The sequence below is a fragment of the Ctenopharyngodon idella genome, chromosome 13 (assembly GCF_019924925.1).
Source record: "Ctenopharyngodon idella isolate HZGC_01 chromosome 13, HZGC01, whole genome shotgun sequence".
Classification (NCBI taxonomy): Eukaryota; Metazoa; Chordata; class Actinopteri; order Cypriniformes; family Xenocyprididae; genus Ctenopharyngodon; species Ctenopharyngodon idella.
Window position 1 is genome coordinate 21,561,123 of NC_067232.1, and position 16,668 is coordinate 21,577,790.

The 16,668-nt window shown below is 43.4% G+C and overlaps 2 protein-coding genes and 1 long non-coding RNA gene across 3 annotated transcripts in view; all 3 read right to left on the reverse strand.

The window, feature by feature from the left end:
- Nucleotides 1–16,668, reverse strand: part of LOC127524958 (uncharacterized) — a 302,506-nt gene that overhangs the window by 262,667 nt on the left and 23,171 nt on the right. The window lies entirely within an intron of this gene.
- LOC127524952 (proline-rich protein 36-like) lies at nt 427–16,475 on the reverse strand. Its single transcript, XM_051917042.1, has 2 exons — nt 16,261–16,475; nt 427–6,216 (listed from the first exon to the last, which is right to left on the reverse strand). The coding sequence occupies exon 2, from the start codon at nt 5,070–5,072 to the stop codon at nt 3,858–3,860; it is 1,215 nt and encodes a 404-aa protein (XP_051773002.1). The 5' UTR covers nt 5,073–6,216; nt 16,261–16,475; the 3' UTR covers nt 427–3,857.
- On the reverse strand, nt 15,200–16,467 carry LOC127524953 (hydroxycarboxylic acid receptor 2-like). The gene has a single exon (XM_051917043.1). It carries the CDS (start codon nt 16,465–16,467, stop codon nt 15,490–15,492), a length of 978 nt encoding a protein of 325 aa, XP_051773003.1. The 3' UTR covers nt 15,200–15,489.

Consider the following 16,668-nt stretch of genomic DNA (forward strand, 5'->3'; position numbering starts at 1 on the left):
GTTTGCTGGCCGAACAAATTAATTGATTGTAATATTAATTCAGCTACATTAAGTTAATTTGATTAACTGATTCAAATATTTATAACTAATCATAACAAGTTGTGACTAATTATTAATATTTCCCCTTTTGAGCTAATAAATATCGTTACAGCAGGCTTGTCTGATCATATGCCTATATTGTTTTCTATGCCATTGGATGGGAATACTCAAACACATTCTCCACTTCCACGCTGGACTCGTATCATCACTGACTGTTCAAGTGACGAATTTTCCTCCATGTATGTACATCAAGTGTTAATCAGTATATGAATTCCTCTACGTGTCACTTGGATGCTGATGAACATCTAAGTCTGTTCAATGCTACTTGTTCTAACATTTTAAATTATATTGCACCACTAAAGGTGAAAAAACATAAGCACAATTCAATCCCTTGGCAAAATGACTTTACTCGTTCTCTCAGACAGACCTGTCAAAGGGCTGAAAGTAAATGGAAAAAAGACAAACTACAAGTGTCATATGAAATTTTAAGTGACTCTCTTTCTGCCTATCAGCGAGCTGCTAAGGCTGCATCTCTCTGAATTAATTTAAAAAAATAGCCATAAGCCTAATATCCTTTTTTCCACTATTGAATCTGTTCTTCACCCAAATGTTAAGCTGTTTCCTGAGACATCTGTCTCTCTTTGTGAGGATTTTGCAAGACATTTTAATGATAAGATTTCCCAAATTACATCTTTATTGCCTCTGTCATCATACAAATTGTCTGATAATCCTATCTCCCCTTCCACTTGGTCTGTCTTTGAGCCTGTAAATTTAAATACTCTGATTGAGATTATGTCTACTCTGAAACCTACTACGTGCCCCCAGGATGTAATTCCTGTACATTTCCTTGTACAAATTATTGAGACTGTTGGCCCTGACTTATTGTCTATTATTAACAAATGTATCTATACTGGCACTGTACCTGGTGACTTTAAACTTGCCACGGTGCGGCCTTATCTTAAAGCACCTAGTTTGAATCCCGCATTACCAGCTAACTTTCGTCCTATTTCAAACTTGTCTTTTTTTTTTTCTAAAATTTTAGAGAAAGTGGTTCTAAATCACCTTCAATCTTACTTAACTATTAATTCAATCTCTGAAAAATTTCAATCTGGTTTTAAATGACTTGCAAGTCATTTTTTAAGCCTCAATGAGAGTGTAAGATTATTTTAATCTCCGTTTATTGTCCCTAGTCATGCCTCATTCTCAGTTTGTCTTTTTCACTCATTGAATGCATAGGCCTATGGGAAAAGAGTCATGAACATGAAGCCAATCCGTTCAAAAAACCTCCTCCCAATCATACTTCTGTACATGGCTTTTATACATGTTCAAGGGATGGTGTAGCAACTGTCCAATGAGAATATACTTTCATGATATAGGAACGTGGTACATATAGAAAAACGTCTCGGTTACGTATGTAACCCTCGTTCCCTGAAGGAGGGAATGGAGACGTACACCAGTAGTGACCGACGAATTGGGATATCGCTAGAGAGCCCTATCAGCTTCGAGTGAACTAAAATGGAGTTGACGTGCGATATTTGCATAATGTGCACCACCCCCGCCAGGTGGTATAAATAGGGGAGCAGATGCCATCGCACTCTGTTTTTCGCTGAGGAGACAACCTAGTCCACACTACAGCGAGGGTACAGAAACTGTGGCGACGGGACGTACGTCTCCATTCCCACCTTCAGGGAATGAGGGTTACATACGTAACCGAGACGTTCCCTTTCAGTCGGTCACGTTTGACGTACATCAGTAGTGACCGACGAATTGGGATCCCAAATAAAGCGCCACAGTTATGAACCCCTTCCAGTGCCCAGCACAAGCTCTAGCCACCTGGCGCACCAATGGGACAGGGAAGCTTACGCCGAGAGAGTCTACTGCTGTTCCGAAATACACACTAAGTAAACTAGACTACACTGGTTCTACACGAAGGCTATAGAATCTAGCGAACGTGTTAGGTGTCGCCCAGCCCGCAGCTCCACAGATATCTGTCAGCGAGTCGCCTTGCGCCAGCGCCCAGGAAGAGGCCACTTCTCTGGTGGAGTGGGCTCTCAACCCGAGCGGGCAAGCCACGCCCTGGGATTCATACGCCAGGGCGATGGCATCCACTATCCAGTGGGCCATCTTCTGCTTGGAGACAGCCTTTCCCTTCTGCTGGCCTCCGTAACAGAAAAAGAGCTGATCTGAGGTCCTGAAGCTTTGCGTTCTGTCCACGTACAGGCGCAGAGTGCGGACGGGACAGAGCAAAGCTAGGGCTGAGTCTGCCTCCTCCGAAGGCAGCGCTTGCAGGTTCACTACCTGATCTCAAAAAGGAGTGGTAGGAACCTTGGGCACATATCCAGGCCGGGGTCTCAGGATAACGTGAGAGTCACCGGGCCTGAATTCCAGGCACGATTCGTCAACCGAAAATGCGTGCAGGTCCCCTACCCTCTTGAGCGAGGCCAGTGCAACCAGGATTGCAAAGGCTCGAAGGGATGACCCCAGAGAGATGTAAGAACCAGGGTGAGATCCCAAGAGGGTACAGAGGGAGGCCAGGGAGGATTCAGTCTCCTCGCCTCCCTCAGGAACCTGACGATCAGATCGTGCTTCCCTAGCGATTTACCTGCATAGTGATGTGCGGCGACACGGAACATAATCGGGGGTCCTCTCGGTGAGAGGAGCACCATTCGACGAACAGGTTCCACTTCAACGTATAGAGGTTCCTCGTAGAAGGAGCTCTAGCGGAAGTGATAGTGTCTGCGACCGCTTGCAGGAGATCACTCAGAACCTCCGCGTCCCGTCCAGGGACCACACATGGAGTTTCCACAGGTCAGGACGTGGGTGCCAGAGGGTGCCCTGTCTCTGAGTCAGGAGGTCCTTCCTTAGAGGAATGGGCCAGGGAGGTGCTGTTGCAAGGAGCGTGAGGTCAGAGAACCAGGTCCAAGTGGGCCAGTATGGAGCCACTAACAAGACTTGCTCCTCGTCCTCCCTGACTTTGCACAGGAGCTGTGCGAGAAGGCTCACTGGGGGAAACACATACTTGCGTAGGCCCCGGGGCCAGCTGAGTGCCAGGGCATAGAACCACTGGCAGTGGGCAGTCTCCGGGGAGGCGAACAGATCTATCTGTGCCTCGCCGAAGCGCTGCCAGATCAGCTGGACCACCTGGGGATGGAGTCTCCATTCGCCCGGAAGCGGAGGCTGCCGTGAGAGCTCGTCGGCTGCACGGTTGAGCACGCCTGGGACATGAATGGCACGAAGCGACCTCAGATGCTTCTGACTCCATAACAAGAGATGGCGGGCGAGTTGCGACATACGGCGGGAGCGTAGATCACCCTGATGGTTGATGTACGCAACGGAGAGTTTGCTCTTGTCCCAGTTGACCTGAAGACCCAACCGGCTGAGGTGAGCTAACACCATGTCCCTGTGTTCGCACAACTGCTCCCGCGAGCTGGCCAGGATGAGCCAGTCATCGAGGTAGTTGAGAATGGGAACGCCCTGTTCCTTGAGCGGAACAATGGTCGCCTCCGCAACCTTTGTAAAGACGCGGGGCGACAGGGCCAGCCCAAAGGGTAGGACTTTGTACTGATATGCCCGACCCTCGAACGCAAACCGTAGAAAGGGTCTGTGACGAGGCAGAATCGAGACATGAAAGTACGCATCCTTCAGGTCGATCACTGCAAACCAATCCTAGGGACGGATGCATTCGAAAATGCGTTTCTGCGTAAGCATCTTGAACGGCAGCCTGTGAAGGGACCGGTTCAGGACACGCAGATCCAGGTTTGGCCGTAGCCCACCGCCCTTCTTGGGTACAATGAAGTAGGGGCTGTAGAACCCTGACTTCATATCGGCTGGAGGGACCGGCTCGATTGCATCCTTCGCCAGGAGGACAGCAATCTCCGCCCGGAGAACAGGTGCATTGTCCAGTGACACCTGAGTGTAGTGGACACCCCTGAAGACCGGGGGATGCTGGGCGAACTGAATCGCATGGCCGAGTCTGATGTGCGAATGAGCCAGCGGGACGGGCTGGGGAGCGCTATCCAGGCTTTCAGACACCGAGCCAGCGGGACCAAAGGCACCACAGACGCACCGGGGGTGGGGCAGCAAAGCAGAGTGCTGGGACCCGACTCGGACGGCATAGCAGCCCGAAGTGGGGTCAGACTCTGCGAGGTGACAGTGCGAATGGGAGACAGCTGGGGGCGGCCTCGACCAACACACTGGGACCTGCTGCCGAAGTGAGAGGGGGCTGTGAGTGGCAAGGCGGGGCCTCGCACACTGACCCTCTTGTGACCTTGAGGATTGGGAAACTGCTCTTTTTGTGAGGAAGTGGGTACCGCTGGACTCCGGAGAGTCAGCGGCGGGACAGACAGGTACGCAAATTCCCCCCGGCCCTCCTCCGAGGGTGGGAGAGACGATGGAGTACTCTCCCGAAGAGCAGAAACCTTCCCCTCCAGGTCGCCCGTCTCAGGATCGCGTGTTTCTCGATCTCTTGCCACCTGGCTTGGCCTGAGCGGGCTGGGCGCTGCGTCTGCGACCGGCTCCCTGCTGTTTGGCGGGTGTAGGCTGCTGCTTCGCCGACTTAGCAGAGGCGGAGGACGACGCAGGCGGGCGCCCTCGGCGACGAGCGGGCTGAGGCCATGCGGCCGGCGGCGGGGTGAAGGCAGCAGGGGACAGCCGGGGTAGAGGGACCAGCACGCTCGATCGGCAGCACCACCGGTTGCAGTGAAGTAGAGGGGGCAGGGGCCCGCGGAGCGGCGCTCGGCAGCGAAAGCCCTGACCGTGATCCTCAGATCACCCTGCCTACACGCCGACACACCGTCACCCCAGCCAAAGCCAGAGAAAACGGCGGAACGGGGCACAGGGGAGGGGACCCCCGCTCCCTGAGAACCAAGGAACGAGAGTCTCGATGTCAACACTGCAATAGTCATGTTCTCACAGTGAGAACATGAACTATCCACAAAAGCATGCTGAACGCCCAGGCACGCGATGCAGCGATTGTGGCCGTCAGCGGGGACCAATGAACGACCGTATCCAGTAACGCACATACGAAATGACATCTTGAAAAAGACGCAGGGTTCGTCTGTGAAGCTCTTTTAGAAGGGGAAGATTCAGCTCACTTGTGCTGAAGCACACAGGGAGTGTCACGATGTGTTTGGGTACACCACTCCCCGAACACAATGGAGGAACCGGCCCAAATCACAACAGACACAGCTGGGTTTGTTTGGGAAATTTTTTGCTGTAACAACAGCAGTTGAGAGCTTAAGCTCAGGCTCCTCGGGAAGCTCGCGACCTCGCTGAAGTGCCTTTACACCAACACAAGACGCTGTACTTCACACACAGGCTTGTAGAATTCACTCTCAGTCTGAAAGCTGGAACACAAGTGGTTGGCTCCGAAGCGAAAGACGATGGCATCTGCTCCCCTATTTATACCACCTGGCGGGGGCGGTGCGCATTATGCAAATATCACACGCCAACTCCATTGGCCCATTTTAGTTCACTCGAACCTGATAAGGCTCTCTAGCGATATCCCAATTCGTCGGTCACTACTGATGTATGTTGAACGTGACCGACTAAAAGGGAACTAGTCTAAATATGGTCAACTTCTGGTCAAGTACCCCTGCCTAACTGGGGATCCAAGAAGACCCTTCCATACTTGCAATACAATAGACAGGGACCATTTCTTGGCTGCTTTCCAAGAAACACACACACATATACATTGCATACATTAAAACCAGATGTGTGATGAAACAATAACAACTATTCTCCAATCTTACCCTTGCATCCTTAAAAACCAGGAGGGAGAAACGGGGAAAGAAAAGTCAGGCTGATAAGATTATCTTACAATCCCCCATTTGATCATAAAATGATCACTTAATCATAGCGTGACTTTTTCTCACAACACTTAATTAACATTTCCCTATATTCTAAAACAGTGGGTAAAAAGTCACTGTAGACAACTATTTTGTCATCTTCCACATCTCAATCTCTTCATTCTATGCTTCAGCATCAGGGTGATTTAATCAGTTTCTGTTGCATCTTTCATCAGTTGAGTCTGCTCAATCTCCTCGTTGGTCCCCCTAAGGAACTCTTCTGCCTCTGCCAGGGTTAGAGGCACGCCTGGTGTGAACTCAGGGTGTTCTGCTTTTCAGCGCTGTGCATAGTGTGCTCATGGATCTCGCTCCGCAACTCAGATAGTCTTTTCTAGTGGTCAAAAGCAAACAACAGGATTTTCAAAGTAGGGATCTATGATGTCAAAGGGCAGCAAGCACCGCCTCTGCAGAAGAAGATCAATGCCTATTTCATCACTGCCTGTTTAGACCCGCCCACCGATTCGCGCATGACATGCAATAGAATAGGTAGCCTAAGTAACATAGGCCTAAGTGGTCTTAAACCAGATCGAGCTACCAAGCAATAAACATGCTGTTGAGGATTACAAAATAGTGACACAGTAGTAACCTATGAAAAAATTAATGTGGGGTGAGGGCTGTCCATTCTTTCGTTACCACCAATACATTGAGCAGGGCTTGAAAACATGTCATTCCAATTTCTGTCAATACCATATATTGGTTTTTGCTATCTGATTTCCTTTTCATTATGTGCGATATACAGTGCATTTCAAAATGATTAACCAATGCTTTTCTACATGGACAACACTCAGACCACTTTTAAAATGTTAACAATCATAATGTATTTCATACACCTGTCAAAGAATTAGCTTGAGGGAATTCTGCAGATGGAATTCATCATGATATTCTGAAAAGGAAGAGTTAGGTGTGCGCTGCGCAGGTGTGGTACTGCCACAACAACAACCCAGGTCAGGATTGTTAACCCAAATTCATCCATGGCCATTATTTTATTGGGCATAATCCAATTTGTGTGCCCACTTCGAAAATTTGGATACAACTGTTAATGGCATTTTGTTTGCCTTGGTGCACCATCACTCACACACACTTTCACACATTTTCACACCCCCATTTCCTGGCCAGAGAATCATCTCTTTTTGTCACTTTCTCCGCAGACAGTGAACTGAATAGGGAATGTATATGGTTACAGGTGAAATATCACCAACTCCAATCGAATAACGCCACTTCGATTTCGACGGAAACTGAACTACTGAACGTAGTGAACGTAGGCACTGTGACATTCCCTGTGCGACAGTGTCTAAGCAGTTGGACTCATACAGTCAGACTATGTCAGCCGCAATGGGTTTGAGATTTCTTAATATCTAATTGATCAAATAATCTTTTAGACCTAGGCATGCCACAGTTAGAAGAACCAATTCTAATTTCTTGAACGCAATTTTTTCATTCATTTGTCTAATAGAATTTCATCTTCATTATCAATTTGGTGTTGCTCATGAGCTGCTCTGATAAAAGTTTGGAGATCTCCACATATTCTTGGATCCATGGCCAAGCCACTAACATCATGTAATCGTAATCCCTGTTAATGACAGCATTTGTAATTTCATGAGTTAAGAATTAGGCTATTAGTTCAATTTATCCCTAAAAATATAAATAAACCAAGATGGGGTGACCGATATCATGGCTTTACATTCACATTTTGTTCTTGGATACTTTGTCTCCCTTTTTTGTTTTTTTAAAGAGAACTCTGTAACGTGCTTATCATCTTTCTAGGAAACACTGTTTTGTGAGCAGAATTCTACACTCTCTCTCTTTACACTTCACAGGATCACCAATGATCTAATTTAACATTTTACCCCTGGATTTTATGGAATGTCTCCTCACTATACTAAGTCCAGTCCAAATTTTAGCTGATTTATGAATCAGATCAAACACTTAGCTTCATTTAATAACATTGGACTGGTGTCTATCAAAAGAAAGCAGAGTGTTGTTAGTTTATCAAAACATAAAGAACCGCTATGAGACCAGTAAATAACCAAGTTACAAATTAATGTGACAAATCAAAATTTGAGGCGGTCTCTGTAGTGCTCATTGAATATGCAGTGCCTGCACACGAGGGAAGAGATAGAACGTCTTGCTTGATCATCAGTCAGTTGAATGTGTTACTTTTCTCAGATTCATCTGGCAGTTCTGAGATTACTGTAGGACTTGCTTCTCTGCAGCACTGGAACTTCTGAAAGAGTCTTTCAGTTTCACATGTCTTTCTCTTCATCCAGTGAATTGTGTCAGTCTCTGATGAGGATCTGTTGAGAGCACTGGAGGTCTGGAGGATGCAGTTGTGTCTCTGTCTCTCTTCTCAGGGCAGCTTGTTGCATTGTTGTTTCTCCAAGTCCAGCCCCTCTGAGATACAGTATCAGTTTTCTCTTTCAGGGGTGGGGCGGCAGGTCCATCCTCTTCTTCTTTCTGCAGCCATGTGCCTTCTCTCTCCCTCGTTAAGTGCACAGCATAGTTGTTCTTTATTTTGGCAACATCCCAGAAGCCATGGTCTGCTTTTTAAAAAATGAACAGTCAAGAGAGAGCCGCATGTAAATTCTGAATACAATTGTATATGAGCAATCTGATTTGCTTTTCAATCACCTCTTTCAAATGTCTCTTAATTTTATCATCTGGTTGACAATAGCAGTTCCTCGTTTTTATTTTAATAAAGCAAGTTCTTCTTTGCAGAAAAAAGCAAGCAATTTCTTCTTTGCAGAATGCAGAAAAGAGCAGTAAACTACACTGAATTATATCTGAGGTCACTACAATTAAATAATCCTAACAAATGCATCAGCATAATGCAGAAGTTATTCTTCACATAACAAAATCTTAAAATCTCTGCCATAGATCAAATTTCATACTGTCTCCAAGTACAAATTACAGATGCCTTTAAATAACAGGATTATACTATATCTTTGATATTCATTTAATATTGTCCTATTTCTTTGTTTCTCTATTTAACTTATGGGGTTATTTCATTTAAAGTATGGTCTTTAACTTATATCTAAGCCGAGACTCATAAATCAAAATTTCATAAGACTATTCAGCCAAATTATCTAAATACAGTTGCACATATCTGCGCTACCCCCCATTGTCATACATATAATAAACAGAATTTTGATATTTGACTCCTAATTCACCATGAATTTCATATACAACTGCTTTTAAGATCAGCAGCCCCTCGATCTAACACAGCAGGGACAGAACAGGAACTGCTTCATAACTTCACTAAATCAAAGTGAACTTGAATTACAATAATCTGCTTATATATAGCTCTAATGTCCTGTCTCCTGTCCAGATCGATTTTGTAGGCAATTTTAAAAATTTTAATTTAGCAGTTTAAGTTTTAACCCTCTGGGTTCTGAGGATTTTCGGGGCCCTGGAGAAGTTTTGACATGCCCTGACATTTGTGCTTTTTTTAGTTGTTCATAAACATATTAATGGAAAAAGTGTCATTACACTGTATTCAGCACAAACTAGGCTACAATAATATGTGAGGAACATGTATGTACATGTTTGTGTTTTTGAAGGAATAACGTTTATGCGTGGTTATTGAAAAAACAAAAAACTTAAGTCACTGAAATAAAGCCAATATACTTTAAAATATAATGTATTTCTGTGATGCAAAGCGTCTGAACATTCATGTTACCTCTATGGCATTTCATATAGCCTTTTAGCTTAAAAGCATGCACATTTGGAGAAATATTGATATGTTTCTCATATGTTTATGTCAATTTTCTATACAGAGGAGTAATATTTATTCAATATTTATTGTCATCACTATGAACGCTGGATACTGTGTTTTCAATTCATACTTGCAGCCGGAGGGCGCTCTGTGCACATTTAGTCCACAAATTAATCTAAAGAAGAACAGGCCATTCAGGAACTAACGGCATGTCTTCCAGAGGTCTCTAACCATGGCTTTAACATACAGATAAACACTTTTCAAGACAATAAATACACGATTGAGACGATGTATACATGTATTGCCCCAGAATTTGCGTCTGAATAGCGCTCGCTCCGTGGGCGTGGCCGCATTAGTGGATAATGAGCTGAATCACGGACTTCTGACGTGTCTCTTTTCATACAGACTACATAAACACAGAATTTTTGTTTTTGATTTGACTTACACGATTTAAAACCTGACATTTCAACGTTTCTTTAGACATAAGTCTAATTTTTTTGTGATTAGTATTCACTAAGTTACAGTTCATTTTCTGAGAACTATCAGATTGGACTTCATTCAGAGGGAGACGACAGATCACGTATCATGTTAGTTTTCTTTATTTTGCAAAAAGCACAACATTTTGTTTTTACTCTGAGTGTACACAAATAAAAGAAGATATTCCACAGATTAAAATGGTGTATAACTCTTAATTGTATGTGCAACATTGACGGAGTATTTTGAGTCTCTTTCACACTGGTAAGAAAAAAAAACGAGGTGGTATCGCCGGCGTGACCGCCAACCCGAGGGAGTTAATGCCTCTAGTTTAATGCTTTTCTCTAGTTGCATGTGTTGTGGACCTTTGCAGCGTGTTTCTCTAGTTGCACGTGTTGTGAACTTTTGCAGCGCTTTTCTCTAGTTGCACGTGTTGTGAACTTTTGCAGCGCATGTGTTGTCAAACTGATGAAGATGTTTTCTTTATTTGCTGGTGTTTTTTTCTATTTGCATGTGTTTTCTTCATTTGCAATGCGTTGAGCTCTCTCGGCCACCGTACTTAAAGGGACAGTTCACCCAAAAATTAAAATTCTGTCATTATTGTCAGGACACAGAAGGAGGCAGAGAGGTAAGTGAAACACACAAGTTTATTTAACAGAGGCACGAACACAGGCAGTGTTTCTCTTCAGTGAGCTCGGGAGGAGGAGGTACTGTATCGCCACTGGAATCTGTCTAAGGAGAGGGCATAGGATCAGTGTGGGGTTTCAACAGTGAGACATGGAATGAAGTTATCAATTTGGTGTTGGCAACCCCAAGGAATTGTAACTCCTTCACGGTTGTGGGTTATGGCCAGTTGTGGATGGTTTCCACCTTCCTCTGGTCCATCTGGATGCCGTGCTGGTCGATGACATAGCCCAGGAAATGCACGGAAGTGTGTGGAACTCGCACTTCTCCAGCTTGAGATGCTGTTTGCGGAGTTTCTCGAGGACCTGGGAGACGTGTTGGCAATGTTCGGTGAGGTTCCGGGAGAAGATGAGGGTGTTGTCTATGTAGACTACAACAAACCGGTGGAGGAACTCCCGGAACACCTCATTCATGTAGTTCTGGAAGACAGGGGGAGAGTTGGACAGGCCATACGGCATAACCCTGTACTCATAGTGCCCAGACGGTGTAATGAAGGCTGTTTTCCACTCATCCGCCCGGCGTATACGAATGAGATTGTACGCACTCCGCAGGTCCAGCTTGGAGAAGATGCGAGCTCCCCGTAGCTGTTCCAGAGCCAACGGGACCAGAGGAAGGGGATAAGTGAACTTTACTGTCTGGGAGTTCAGGTGACGGTAGTCAATGCACGGCTTCAAGCCTCCGTCCTTCTTGGACACGAAGAAGCTTGAAGCGGCAGACGATGTTGATGGTTGAATGAAACGCTGTTTTAGAGCCTCCTAAATGTACTCCTCCATGGCCTTCTGTTCCGGGATGGACAATGGGTAAACCCTACCCTTAGGTAGAGTAGCCCCAGGCAGCAGGTCAATCGTGCAGTCTCATGGCCGATGAGGTGGAAGTTGCGTTGCCAACCGCTTGCTGAACACATCCTGGAACGCCCGGTATTCAGGAGGAATTTACACTTTGAGGTCTGTTTCTGGGCTTTCAGTAGACGTTGAGAAGAACTTTGGAGTCAGGAGAGGAAGATCAGGAATTCGAAGAAGACTTTCTGACAGGAGATAAACAGTCTTTAAAGCACTCGTCGCTCCATTTGAGGATCTCACCCGTATTCCACTGGATGTCTGGTTGGTGTTGTGTGAGCCAGGGGCGTCCCAGGATGATGTCCGCGGTGGATCCTTCCAGCACCATGAATGTGATCTTCTCCGTGTGCAGACAGCCAATGCGGAGCGTCAGTGTGGGGGAGAAGTGCCAGATGTGACCATGGCCCAGCGGCTTTCTTTGGATGGTTTCTATACGGAGATCCTGTTGGCAGCGTTTACAACATACATTTAGTTTCTGGAGAATCTGGTTGCTGATGAAGTTCCCAGCAGAGCCAGAGTCAATGAGGGCTTGCGCTGAAACACAGATGTGAGAATGTGAGAACAGAGGTAGCTGTGGGTGCTGGTTGAAGGAGTGTTTGGCGGACGGCGTGCACGAGATTCGGGACTGTGGGTGAAGTGCTTGTGGATGGTTGTTGTAGTGAGGACCGCACCGCGTCGACCAAGGTGGCAAACGGGTCTGGGGTGCGACCCCCACCTGTGTCCGAGGTGCTTTGCATGAGGTCTGGTCTTCTGTCAGGACACAGACGGAGGCAGAGAGGTAAGTGAAACACACAAGTTTATTTAACAGAAGAACGAACACAGGCAGACGATGGATGCAGGTGAGTAAATGAAGAAGCACTTAGAATGGAGACTTAGCTGACTGAGTAATAGAGTCTTTGCAGATGCTGGAGAACACAGGGATCGGAGAACTGAAGACGGAAGACGACAGTATAGGAACACTGAAGACTCAGGTGAGTAGCGGGTAAGGAGTCCAGGTACATAGACGAGACCAGACAAAGGAGTGAGGGAAGTGAATGTCTTTATATAGTCCATGGGGAATGAGGTGCAGGTGCAGATGATTAGTATTCAGGAGATTGTGAACGAGTGGGTGGAGCGTGGAGATCCGGTGACGATGCGTGGATGTTGGTGGGCGTTGGCTGTGACTCCGTGACAATTATATACCCACTCTCATATTGTTCCAAACCTGTATTAATTTCTTTCTTCTGCTGAACAATAGCTATGGGAATGTGGGTAACCAAAGAGTTGGTGCAGCAACCCACATTCTTCAAAATATCTTATTTTGTGTTCAGCAGAAGAAAGAATTTAATTCAGGTTCAAAACAACTTGAGAGCGAGTAAATGATGAGAGAATTTTCATTTTTGGGTGAACAATTCCTTTAATGTTGATACATTTATGATTGTTATCTTCCTACAGGTCCATCTGAACTGTTAATTTGATGTCATTATTTAAATATTGAATTTAATGTTGTCCATTTTGTACATTTACATTTATTTTTATATAAGAAGATATTGTTTATCTTAAGTTATTTTAACCGAGGGGCCTCCAAATAAAATTCTGCTTAGGGCCCCATAAAAGCTTGTGCCGGCCCTGCTTCCTTGTCATCATAGAGAGCGCAGTTCATGGTTGCATAGCAACGACAGACACCACTGGACCAAAAGCACTTGTGGAAAGCAGGAGAAAGCGGCGCGGCCACGCTTTCCACTCAGTTTTCTATTTACAATGCGTTTTGCAGCATTGAGCTCAGTAGCTAATGACAGACATATGTGTTGCTTTCTTGAACACAATGGCCAATCAGAGGTGTTTAAGTTAGAATCCACTCACCTCTTGAAAGCAAGTTTTTGTTCAGAGTTGAGTTCTGTGTGCTCACGTTGTGTATTTCAACTTAATTCACATTTATTTGTATAGCACTTGTCTTTATTTTATTTATTTTTTTATTTATTAATTACATTAAAAGCAGATCATGACATGATGTATTTTATACAATTTCTGTACTATATGCATCATAACAAAAAAAGTCCAAAAATATAATATTACATATGTTATTACATATGTCATATGTTAATATTGCATATGTTTCCCAAACAAAACTAGACAAACAAAAATATAATGAAAAAGTCATTGTATATTAAGCAGTAACACTGCACCAATGCTCATAAAACCCCAATCCATTTAATCACTTCCGCTGGGCATACTGTCCCGTCGGCTCATCTGTAGCTTTGTTAATCCTGTCTGGTTTATGGCTCTTTTCAAATAATTCACAGACATATGTGTTGCTTTCTCTTAAATTTTGAGTACTTTTTAAAACTGATCTGGTAAATGGGTGATGCATGTTGTATTGTTAAATGCACATTTTTAGTCTATGTAAGCCTATATTTTTGAAGCACTGCAAAACAAACTGATTGAACTTAAATCCATGATTGTGCCAATATTATCTAATTTATTTTCCACATTGAAGTTTATATTTTTAAACTATACCTCATTCTTAGTATACTTATTATCATTACCGAAATCAGCAACCTCATTTCTGTAACCTATATCATTACTGCAACAAGTGTTTTTTTAATATTTATTTAATAGATGGAAAAATAGTAGTTTGCTTTAAAATGCATGTGCAGAATTTATACATTATGTTCTTTCAGGTTTGCCACATCATTTTGAAAATATGTAAGGTTTCAAAAAAATAAAATAAGAATATTTGGTTGTAAATGGCAGCAGGTGTTGCAGTAATGAGAAAATCAGTCAAAATCAAATAAAAATGTTAATTTAAAAATATATATTATTTCAGAGTTTCATGTAACTGTGCATGACTGTTAATAATTTTAAAAAATGTGAAAATGTATTAGCTTTCCTAATGGTATTGACATTTGCAGACTTTTGCGGTAATGAGATTTGTAAGGACTTGTTTTGGAAAATATGTTCAAAAAGGTGTTATAATGTCAGTAAAACTTTTAAAATTAACAAACACTTCAGACCTTGCTCTTAATGTCTAAAAAAGAAATTTAATCAGTGTCTGCATGTCTAACAACCTGTATATATTTTTGTGTGCCTGAATTTGCGTGTATGAAGCAATACAAGTAATAAAAACTGCTTGCAGTTGCTGTTGCAGTTTCTTGGTGGTGTGTTTAGCTCAAGCTGTTACGAGACCATTTGTAAAAACAGTTTCTGTAAAAACAGAATCTGAATTATGGATAAAAAACAAGAAAATGTCAATTCTTGTTAGTATGGTACTTGATATATTGATAATTTATAATAATTGAAAATTAATAGAGCAAAAGACTGTTCATTTAGTTGGTAAAGCTCAAGGTACTCAAAGAAGCCAGGCTTTTAGGCTTTTCCAATATTTAATACATATCCACAGGAGTTCCACGGGAGAGCTCCAAATAAGTTATTTTATTATAATATGGATGCCAGCAGAGATGCTGTAATGAGAAATTGGGATTATCATGTCCAAACAGATCCACCTACACTGATAATATTGAAATATATATTGATAATTATAACATAATTAATAAATTAATCCCATGTATTCTGTCCACAGATTTATTTCTTTATCCAAATTTCTAAAAATAAATAAATAAATAAATAAATAAATAAATAAAATTTTTTATTATAATTCTTATATGGCTTTATTTTATTTATTGTTTTATTTATTAATTACATTAAAAGCAGATCATGACATGATGTATTTTATACAATTTCTGTACTATATGCATCATAACAAAAAAAGTCCAAAATATATTACATATGTTATTACATATGTCATATGTTAATATTGCATATGTTTCACAAACAAAACTAGACAAACAAAACTATAATGAAAAAGTCATTGTATACTAAGCAGTAACACTGCACCAATGCTTATAAAACCCCAATCCATTCAATCACTTCCGCTGGGCATACTGTCCCGTCGGCTCATCTGTAGCTTCGTTAAGCCTGTCTGGTTTATGGCTCTTTTCAAATAATTGCGGAAGATAGAGCTGGAGAAGCAGTAGATGACCGGGTCCAGAGCACTGTTTAGGTAGGTAAAGGCTATGGACATAGAGAACAACTGACTGGTGAGGCTGTAAGCCTTACAGTACTCCTCTCCAAGACTTTTAAAATAGAGCGTTGTCAATCCTGTGGCAATGCTAGGGAAGAAACAGAAAACAAAAACCCCAACGATCACTAGTACAGTTCGAATAGCCCTTTGCCCTCTCTTGTCCTTGTCCATCTGGCGAGACCGTAGGATACATGCAATACGAACAGAGCAGAAGACTAGAAGTACTAGAGGCACAAAGAACTCTGAAATAAACACTGCATAATGCAGGCGGATGCCTAGTGGTGGTTTCTCATAGTTACTGAAGCTCCTACAAAGAGAAACATTATTTTCCACTCTCAGAAGATTGTTGGCCAGCAAAGGGATCCTTAGAGATATCACAACACTCCAGATGAGGCAGGCAACCCCAGCTGCTAGTTTTGTGCTTATGTGATTAATTTTGTGATGAGGATGGACCACTTTAAAGTAGCGGTCAATAGCCACAGCGGTCATGAATGCAATGCTACCCGAACGATTGACTGACAGCATAAATAGGTTGACCCGACACCATGCATCTCCAAATACCCACTTCTCGCCACGAATAAAATTGTCAATACGGAAGGGTAGGCTCACCAGAAGAAGAAAGTCAGACAAAACCAGGTTGAAGAGGAACATGACGTTGGCCCTCCAAGACTTAAAGTTTTTGCTGAAGACTGACAGTGCCAAGATATTGCCAGGTAGACCAAGTAACAGCTCGATGATGAGTAAAGGAGGAAGGACGGATGCAACCAGGTTCTGAGTGGACGTACCGCAGTGATGTGCAGTGATGTTCGACGTCATGGTAGTTCAACAGTCAGAGTTGCTGTGTAGTTTCTGTAAATACAGTTCACAGTTCAACACAATTCTGCAACAGAAGTACCATTCTGCTTTCACCTCAGGAACACATTTCTAATTAGATAAAAGGATGGTGTTACAAATAACTTGTGTTACAACACTCCTCACTCTCCCCTAGAAGTAGAAGTAAACTTGTTGCAACAATGG

Excerpts from the sequence above, each read along its gene's own strand:
- LOC127524952 (XM_051917042.1), bottom strand. The coding sequence starts at position 5,072 with ATGTCATTTCGTATGTGCGTTACTGGATACGGTCGTTCATTGGTCCCC.
- LOC127524953 (XM_051917043.1), bottom strand. The coding sequence starts at position 16,467 with ATGACGTCGAACATCACTGCACATCACTGCGGTACGTCCACTCAGAAC.